The sequence below is a fragment of the Phoenix dactylifera genome, unplaced genomic scaffold (genome assembly GCF_009389715.1).
Source record: "Phoenix dactylifera cultivar Barhee BC4 unplaced genomic scaffold, palm_55x_up_171113_PBpolish2nd_filt_p 000375F, whole genome shotgun sequence".
Taxonomy (NCBI): domain Eukaryota; kingdom Viridiplantae; phylum Streptophyta; class Magnoliopsida; order Arecales; family Arecaceae; genus Phoenix; species Phoenix dactylifera.
The window spans coordinates 112,371-122,509 of NW_024067825.1; the positions used below are offsets into that span (position 1 = coordinate 112,371).

Below are 10,139 nucleotides of genomic sequence, written 5' to 3' on the forward strand. Positions count from 1 at the left end.
AGTCACTGAAGACCTTTATGTCCTCCACTTTCAGCTCCTTCGCCAGCTTGAGTCCGGCGATGAGGGTCTCGTATTTTTTTTGTCCGGTAGCTAGGGGGAATGGCCCCAGGATGTCGACCCCCATTGGGCAAATGGCCAAGGGGCACTGATCGAGGTCAGTGGGGTCAAGGGTCGGCGCTGGATGTTGGCGTTCCGCTGGCATCGGTCGCATCTTCGGACGAAGTCCATTGCGTCCTTTTGAAGTGTGGGCCAAAAGTATCCTTGGCGCAAGATTTTTTGAGCCAGTGCTCAGCCTCCTAGATGGTTTCCGTATATCCCTTCATGGACCTCTCGCATAGCATAGTCTGCCTCTGACGGGCGTAGGCATTTAAGGAGAGGAGAGGTGAAAGATTTACGGTAGAGCTTGCCTTTGTATATTAGGAATCGGGAGGCTAGACGCCTGATTCGGCGAGCCTCGAGCTCATCATTGGGGAGGACTTCATTTCGTAGGTAGCTAATGAGCTCGTTCATCCAGCTCGGCTCGGTTTCGATGCAGAGGGTCGGCTCGGGCTCCTCCGTGCTGGACATTTGAAGATATTCGAGCATTATTACTTTAGAAAGCTCGCTCATGCGGAAAGTTGCCAGCTTTGACAGTTGGTCTGCTCTCAGGTTCTTCATTTTGGGAATGTGTTGGATGTTGAAGGAGTCCAGGGTGGAGATGAAATCCCGCACCTTCCAGAGGTATTTCTGCATTGTTGGCTCTCTGGCCTCAAAGTCTCCCAAAATCTGGCTTATAACCCGCTGGGAGTCACTGAAGACCTTTATGTCCTCCACTTTCAGCTCCTTCGCCAGCTTGAGTCCGGCGATGAGGGTCTCGTATTCTGCCACGTTGTTCGAGGCGGAGAATTCGAGGCATAAAGCCTGCTCTGCGACTACGCCGTTCGGGCTGGTGAGAATGAGGCCTGCTCCGCTGCCCCCCGAGGTTGAAGAGCCGTCTACATGTAGAGTCCATGGATGCCTCGGGATCTTCAACGCTGGTATGGGTGTAAGCTCGAAATCATCTGGCAAGGTGCACTCCACTATAAAATCGACGAGTGCCCGGGCTTGAATTGCTGGCCTCGGACGGTATTCAAGGTCGAACTCCCCGAGCTTGACTGCCCATTTTGCGATCCTTCCGGCGCGATCCGACTGTTGCAAAATTTACTTCATGGGCTGGTCGGTCAGTATGGCCACTGTGTGGACCTAAAAATAGGGTCGGAGCCTCCGAGCTGAGATGACCAGGGCAAAAGTTGTCTTCTCCAATTTGAAGTATCTTGTCTCAGCATCCCTCAGAACCCGGCTGGTGTAGTACACTGGTCTTTGGAGCTTATTCTCTTCTCGTAACAGGACTGAACTCACTGCAACCGGGGAGACGGCCAGGTACAAATAGAGGAGCTCACCCTGCTGGGGTTTGGTGAGCAGCGGCGGAGAGGCGAGAAGGCGCCTAAGCTCTTCAAAAGCTTGCTGGCATTCCTCCGACCATAAGAAATCCTTCGGTCGCTTGAGAATTTTGAAGAATGGGAGGCACCGCTCGGCCGACCTGGAGACGAATCTCCCTAGAGCCGCGATCTGCCCGGTGAGCCGCTGTACCTCCTTGACTGTCTTTTGCGGCACCATCTGCTGCAGCGCTCGGATTTTTTCGGGGTTTACCTCAATCCCCCTTTGGGTTACCACGAACCCGAGGAACTTGCCAGAGGTGACTCCGAAAGCGCACTTGGCAGGGTTGAGCTTCATTTGATATTTTCTGAGTGTGGAGAATGCTTCATTGAGGTCGGCTATATGGTGCTCCGCCGTCCGGCTCTTTACCAGCATGTCATCCACATAGACTTCCATGTTTCGGCCTATCTGATCTTTGAAGATCTTGCTGACCAGCCTTTGATATGTTGCTCCGGCATTCTTCAACCCGAACGGCATCATTTTATAACAATAGAGGCCCTTGTCGGTGATAAAGGCCGTCTTCTCCTCGTCTTCGGGTGCCATTCGGATTTGATTATATCCCGAGAAGGCATCCATGATGGTCAGCAGTTGATGTCCCGAGGTGGAGTCGACGAGCTGGTCAATACTAGAAAGTGGAAAGCTGTCCTTTGGGCAAGCCTTATTCAAGTCGATGTAGTCCACGCACATGCGCCACTTCCCGTTAGATTTCTTCACGAGGACCACGTTGGCGAGTCAATCTAGATAGGATATTTTTCGGATGAAGCCGGCCTCGAGAAGTCTGTCCACTTCCTCGGCTGCTGCTCGTTGTCGTTCCGGAGCTCACCGGGTAAGGAGCCGACCTGCACAATTAGCCCTGGACAGTTTTGTCTCAATGGAATTTGGGTAAGGAGCTCACCGGGTTCTACCCGTAGGAGTCGTCCTGCACCTCCAGGGTTTCGATGGGTAGCGCCTGGTCTGACGCCTGAGCCGGCGCCTCGGCCGCTTGCTTATTTTGGCTCGAGGTTTTAGCCGGTTGCTTTGCCTTATGAGTCGCCATATAGCACTGCTTAGCTATCAGCTGGTCCCCACGAACTTCGCCTACTCCTTGGTCGGTGGGGAATCGCACGAGCAAGTGGTAAGTCGAAACCACAGCTCGGAGGGCATTTAGCCCTGGTCGTCCGAGAATGGCGTTGTAGGCCGAAGGCAGGCGGACCACAAGAAAGTCCGTCCTTACAGTGCTTTCTCGAGGAGCGAGCCCGACCGTGACAAAAAGGCCGACCTCGCCCTCGATCGGGACCGAATCCCCAGTGAATCCGACAAGTGGAGCATTCATTCTCCGAAGCTGACTTTCCAACATCCCCATTTTTTGATAGGCGTCATAGTACAAAATATTTGCTGAGCTTCCATTATCAACTAGGACGCGCTTTACATCAAATTTATTTACAATCATAGAGATGACCACAGCGTCATCATGAGGAGTTTCAACTCCTTCCAAGTCCTTGTCTGAGAAGGAAATGGCTTCGGAGGTACACAGGCGCTTAGGAGAGATCCTTTCCTTGGTTGGTCCTTCAGCCGAGTTTCCTTCTCCAATGGTGTTGATGGTGCCAGCGATAGGCCTGTTGTCATTTGGATTTTCAGGTGGTGCGGCATTTTCTGCGGGCCTTCTTTCCTCACGTCGGTTCCATACAAACCGGTTGAGTACTCCACGACGGATAAGTGCCTCAATCTCATCCTGAAGCTGAAAGCAATCCTCCGTGTCATGGCCGTGGTCCCGGTGGAAGTGACAATACTTCCTTGGATTGCGCCGAGCTCTGGTATCCCGCATTAGGAGAGGAGGTCGGAAGTAATCCCGACCTTCTATCTCCATAAGGACCTCTACTCGAGGGGCATTTAGTGGGGTGTAACTCTCGTACCTCCCCGAGGACATTCGTGGCCGCGGTGGAGATCTCGGTCGAGGCGGGGACCTTGGTCGATGCCGTCCCTGCGGTCGGGGCGGGCTCCTCAGCCGAGGCAGGTTCTTGTCTCGGCAGGGAGACCGACTTCTCAAGTGGCCGCGCTCTTCATGGCGCTTCTTCTGCTTTTTTGAGCCCTGCTCGGTTGCGCCCTTTCCAGATGCGATGGCCTCCTCGGCCTTCGCGTATTTCCGAGCTCGGGCTAGCATTTCGGTGAAGTCAGTGGGGAAACTCTTCTCAATGGAGAAGAGAAATCCGTAGGAGCGGGCTCCAGTCTTTAGCGCCGACATGGCGATCGACTGGTCGAGCTCACGGACCTCCTAGGTCGCAACGGTGAAGCGGTCAAGATATTCTCTAAAGGATTCCCCCTCCTTTTGTTTGACGTCCAGGAGGAAATTCGATGACCGCCACTGGCGCCGGCTGGTAGCGAAGTTGGTGGCGAACTGCCTGCCAAGCTGCTCAAAGGAGGATACCGTGCTCGGCTTTAGTCCCGAGAACCAAAGCCGGGCCGTACCCTGAAGAGTGGCTGGGAAGGCTTTGCAGAGCACAGCCTCCGAGGATCCTTGCAGTGCCATGAGGGCTCGGTAACTCTCCAGATGATCGAGGGGGTCGGTAGTGTTAGAAACCCGCCCATGCCGCAGAAAATTCAAAAAAAAAAATTCAGATGCAGCGGAAGAGGCATGCACGGGATCAACCGTTCATCGCATGAACGTTGTTCAAAAACCGTTCGTAGATAGATAAGGATTAAAACTTTTAGAACCTTTAGGAAGATCAAATCTTCACCTTGTGCGGGTAGATGATTACCGCAACTGATGATCGTGGTTTTGGATGAAGGTTCGCTTGAAGCCGTTCAAGTGCCCGGCCTCTACGGGTATCCACACGAAGTAGGAACCGATCAAGCTTCTTTGTCTCCCCGGGGTGCTAGCTCCCTTGCAGAGACAACTTTTAATGGCTGATCTCCTCTCTTTCTTTCAACTCTTGAATGTGCTTGAGAAGAGGAAGAAGAAGGATGAAGAATAGTAAAGGAGCAAAACCCCTGCAGCCTTCTTTCTTTTTCTTGCGTTGGAATGAGGAAGAGAGGATGAAGAGGCCACCTTTCTTTTTCTTCCTTTGCTTGCAGCTGAACCAAGGAAAGGGGAGGAGAGGGGCCACGAATTGGAGAGGGAGAGGGCTTCAATGATGCCCTAGGTCAGCCCCCATGCCTCCTCTTAAATAGCATGTGGAGCTCCTACTTTGTAGGAGCTCCTTGATAAACTTCCAAGAGGGGCGCTGGCCCCTCTTCTTTGCCGCACCAAGCAAGGAAAAGGAGGAGGGGCGTGTGCCCCTCCTTCATGGTTAACCTAATCCTCCTTTAAGGAGGATTAGGAAGGTCACTCATGGTTAGGTCCTAATCTAATTAGGCTTGGACCAAGAGTGAACCAATTTGGGTTTAATCTAGGTAAGTCCTAATCCAATTAGAACTTAATCATGACTCAAATTGACCCCTTCAATCCTAATCCAATTAGGAGTCTTGTTGATTCATTAGATTAATAATTAATTAAGACTTAAGAAATCCTAATCCAATTAGGACTTATTTAATTTTGGTCCTAATCCAATTAGGACTCTAATTTGAATCCGAAGTCCTAATCCGATTAGGACTCTAGGAATCCTATTCCAAGTAGGAATTCAATTTTAATTCAAAAATCCTAATCTAATTAGGATTATAGGAATCCTACTCCAAGTAGGAATCCTAGTCCTACTCCAAATAAGATTCCCAGTCCAAGTAGGAATCCCAATCCAAGTAGGATTCCTAGTCCTAATCCAATTAGGACTCTACGAATCCTACTCCAAGTAGGACTCTTCTTTTAAGTCCAATTAATCAATTCCCTTTGTTCCTTCTTCAACTTATTATCAATCGAATTGATTACTTGTGATTCCTAATCACGATTCAACCATCGGATCGGTCAATGCCTCTAGTGTGTGTGACCCCATAGGTTCTACTCTGACTGGTAGTGAGATATATTGCGATCTCTATCACAATATCATTGAAAACTCCTTTCAATGGGTCGGAACGATTCCAACTCTACTTATTAGGGTTTATCGATCATCAAGATAATCCCTATGAGTCCCACCATCCACTAGTGACACCTAGCAGCATGTAGTGGCTGCCCAGCAGAATAGAATGATGAACCTCTAGGTGCAGTTATCATGTGATACAGTCCTTCTATCGTGGATCCCTACAGGACGGAGGTCATGGATAACTCGTCAAACCCCTTCGTCTGTCATATGTCAAGATTTATTCGACTTAAGTTCGAGAGTGGAAAACTCTTTCTCCACTATGCAATCTGCCCCGGCCGAGGTCTTACGAACTCAGTCTTATAAATCACATAGGATCTCTCCTTTTCTATCAAGGTCGATAGATTCCTTGTAGATGCATACCCTACTCCTACAGTGAACCTACTGCAGCCAATCTACACTGCATGGACCCATATGGCTAGAGACCATGTATTTGTGCAGTCAAACTATAATAACCTCACTGTGAGTAGCCGAAGCATCGCAGGTCAAAGGACTAGTCACACTACTGCAACATCAAGCAAGTCACTGACGAGTGGATAGATATCCAAGTGACTTCTTGTGTTGGTCACGCTCAGTACCCTTGTTCTCTAACAAGCACCTGCACTATTACTTCAGTGTCGCCACACTGTGGACTCGAGTCTCATCCATCCATAAGGAAAGCAATGTGTGCACTGATCGGATCGATCACTGTCCTTGTGATGATCCATTGATCAGGAGCATTCAAAAATTAATCACCAATGATGCATGGCTCAAATTCTTAACTCTTAAGAATACGCATCATCATCTTATTAATTCTTGGACGATTCATAGACACATAAATAATATGAATAGAAAGATGCCTTTATTTATTCAATAATAAATAGTCAAGTACAAAATATGTTCCTAGAATTAATAATGTGTCAGCCAAAATTGGCTTCTAGGGCATACATCTAACAATCTCCCACTTGCACTAAAGCCAATCAGTCATATATCTGAGTCCCATCTTCTCAAGGTGGGCTTCAGTCTTTTGTTGACTTAACTGCTTAGTGAACAAGTCTGCCACGTTGTCCGCGAAGTCTACTCTCTGCACCTCGACATATTTCTTCTCAACATAGTCGCGTATGAGGTGGAAGCGCCGCTCTGATGATCCTCCAAAAACCAAGAATAAATCTTTAGTTCTTCTCAAGTACTTAAGAATATTCTTCACAGCTGTCCAGTGTTCTTCACCTGGATTCGACTGATATCTGCTTGTGACACTCACAACAAGGGCTATATCAGATCGTGTACATAGCATGGCATACATGAGGCTCCCTATTGCTAATGCATAGGGGATCTTGCTCATGCGTTGAATCTCTTCAGATGTGTTGGGGCACATCTTCTTGGAGAGATGAATTCCATGCCTTAGGGGTAAGAGACCCCTTTTAGAGTTTTCCATGCTGAACCTTTTCAGCACTTCCTCTAGGTACATCTTCTGTGATAGGCCAAGCATCCTTTTAGATCTATCTCTATAGACTTTTATTCCCAGAATATAGGATGCTTCCCCAAGGTCTTTCATGGAGAACTCTTTTGACAACCAGATCTTGACCGAGGTTAGCATGGGAATATCATTCCCTATCAGGAGGATGTCGTCCACGTACAGTACGAGAAATACGACAACATTCCCACAAACCTTTTTGTAAACACACGGTTCCTCTTCGTTTTTGATGAAATCAAACGTTTTGATTGCGTCATCGAAACGAGTGTTCCAACTCCGAGATGCTTGCTTTAGTCCATAGATGGACCTTTGCAGCTTGCAGACCTTGTGATCTCCATCATTAGAAGTGAAACCCAAAGGTTGTTCCATATAGATATCTTCATCAAGATATCCATTCAGAAAAGCAGTTTTCACATCCATCTGCAAAATTTCATAATCATGAAATGCTGCAATGGCAAATAGTGTACGGATGGATTTTAGCATGGCTACAGGTGAAAAGGTCTCCTAATAGTCAATACCTTTGCGTTGACTATACCCTTTCGCTACCAGCCTTGCCTTAAAGGTCTCTACCTTTCCATCCGAACCTATTTTTCTTTTGTAGATCCATTTACATCCAATAGGTACAATACCTTCTGGTGGATCCACTAAGGTCCAGACCTGGTTGGAATGCATGGAGTCTAACTCTGACTTCATGGCTTCCAGCCATTTCTCAGAATCGATATCTGATATCGCCTCGTTGTAGGTTTTAGGATCTTGTATGTGATCCCTATCTCCCACTAGGAACATTTCCTCGGTATCCTCTTCTAGTATACCTAAGTATCTATCGGGAGGATGGGAGACCCTACTAGATCTACGAGGTGGAGGAGGACAACGTGTTCTGGCTCTGTATGAATGGGTTCTATAGGATCGATGACTCGTTGCTTTTCAAAGACTTTCTCTTCAAGCTCAATTTTCCTCCCACTGCCTCTATCAAGGATAAACTGGTTTTCCAAAAAGATGGCGTGACGGCTCACAAACACATTGTGATCCTTTGAGACGTAAAAATTGTATCCTAATGACTCTTTAGGATATCCTATAAAACGAGCACTTATGGTCCTAGCCTCTAGCTTGTCCGCCTGTAGTCTTTTGACGTAGGCCGGACATCCCCAAATCTTGAGATGACCAAGACTTGGTTTCTTACCATGCCATATCTCATACGGTGTGGTAGGAACGGATTTAGAGGGAACTCTATTCAGTAGATATACTGCGGTAAGTAAGGCATCTCCCCAAAGAAACATTGGTAGATCAGTGAAGCTCATCATGGACCGGACCATATCCAATAGAGTCTGATTTTTTCCTCTCTGACACCCCGTTGAGTTGAGGTATACCCGGAGGTGTCCATTGTGAGACTATGCCGTTTTTCTTGAGATACGGAATTCCCCACTAAGGTATTCTCCTCCTCGATCTGATCGAAGAGCCTTAAGAGATTTTCCAGTTTGTTTTTCTACTTCATTCTTGAACTCCTTGAACTTTTCAAAAGATTCAGACTTGTGTCTCATAAGATACACATATCCATACCGTGAATAATCATCGGTAAAGGTAATGAAGTACGAATAACATCCCCTGGCTTGCATATCGAATGGGCCACACACATCTGTGTGTACCAGGGTAAGTATTTCAGTGGTCCTCTCCCCATGTCCTACAAAGGGCAATCTAGCCATTTTTCCTTGAAGACAGGACTCATAAACTGGATATGACTCGAAAGTCAATGAGCCGAGAAGCCCATCTTTATTCATTTTGTTCATTCTGTCCTCTCCAATATGGCCAAGCCTGAGGTGCCACAAATATTTTTAGTTTATCTCATCCCTGGATCTCTTGGATCCTTTGGCACTCACTTCTTGCTCAGACACATTTACAGATACATCCATATGCAAATGATAGAGACTGTCAATCATAAAACCACGTGCGACTATTTTATTTCTGAAATAAATAGAACAGCAGTCTTTGTCAAATTTAAAAACATGACCTTCCTGTGCTAGACATGAAACAGAAATCAATTTTCTGCTAGCAGCAGGTACATAATACTAGTCTCTAAGTAATAAAACTAAAATCAGACGGTAGTCGCAGATCGTAGGTGCCCACAGCTACAGCAGCAACTTTTGCCCCGTTGCCAACCCGAAGGGTTACCGCACCTTCCGCCAGCCTTCTACTTTTCTTTAGACCCTGCATGGTAGTGCACAAATGAGCACTAGAACCAGAATCAATAACCCAACTAGAAGTAGAAGAAACCGTTAGATTAGTTTCAATTATGAGCAAGTCTTTACCTTCTGAAGGTGTGTCACCTTTCTTGTTCTTCAGGCTCTCGAGGTATGAAGGACAGTTTCTCTTCCAATGGCCGTCGACATTGCAGTGGAAACATTTTCCTTTGTCATTAGCCTTTTTCTTTTGAACTTCCTTCTTTGGCTTCTTGTCTTTCTTCTGCTTCTTAGCAGGCTTCTTTTTCTTCTAAGTAGACTTTCTCTTGGAACCAGAAGTCAACTCAGCAGCAAGGACATTGCCCCTTGAACCTTTCAAGGCTTCCTCAGCAGTTACCAACATATTTATCAGTTTAGTCTTAGTGCATTCAATCTTATTCATGTGGTAGTTTACTATAAACTGTCCAAATGAATCAGGTAGGGATTGAAGGATCAGATCTACTTGCAATTCCTTGTGCATGTTCATACCGAGCTTCTCAAGCTCCTCTAGGTCCTTGATCATAGTCAGACCGTGATCATGGACAGACTACCCCTTGCGCATCTTTGCTTTGAAGAGCCTCTTGGACACTTCAAAACGAGCTGTGCAACTCTTCTCACCATACAACTCTTGCAGGTGTGCCAGTATGTCCCTAGCAGTCTTCATATTTTCATGCTGGTATTGGAGTTCATTGGACATGGATGCCATCATATAGCACTTGACTCTAATGTCATCATCCATCCACTTTTGATGCATCTCACGCTGAACATCAGTAGTACGTGTTGGTAGTGTGGGGATATCTGAATCGAGTATGTAGCCTATTTTCTCACAGTTCAAAACAATTTTGAGGTTTCTTAGCCAGTCCTTGTAATTGGTTCCAGTCAATCGGTTGGTCTCAAGAATACGGGTCAAAGGGTTTGAGGCTGACATTATGATCTGCAGAGAGTAAAGATTCTAGTTAGACTTTTGTACTTGATCCTTAATCTGTTCTAAGGACTTTTAGAATAAATGTACCTCCCACTATTTTCTCGAAT

General features: G+C 46.9%; 1 protein-coding gene across 1 annotated transcript; it reads right to left on the reverse strand.

Moving 5' to 3' along the window:
* Positions 1–288: 288 nt before the first annotated feature.
* LOC120105822 lies at positions 289–1,635 on the reverse strand. Its single transcript, XM_039118577.1, has 2 exons — positions 1,258–1,635; positions 289–1,167 (listed from the first exon to the last, which is right to left on the reverse strand). The coding sequence occupies exons 1-2, from the start codon at positions 1,633–1,635 to the stop codon at positions 289–291; spliced, it is 1,257 nt and encodes a 418-aa protein (XP_038974505.1).
* Between the last annotated feature and the right edge of the window lie 8,504 nt (positions 1,636–10,139).

What these genes read in the sequence shown, in the direction of transcription:
- LOC120105822 (XM_039118577.1), bottom strand. Translation starts at nt 1,635, where the DNA reads ATGGTGCCGCAAAAGACAGTCAAGGAGGTACAGCGGCTCACCGGGCAG. An exon ending in AGAAGACAACTTTTGCCCTG is followed by an intron (nt 1,168 to 1,257) that starts GTCATCTCAGCT and finishes ATTTTGCAACAG; the next exon opens with TCGGATCGCGCCGGAAGGAT.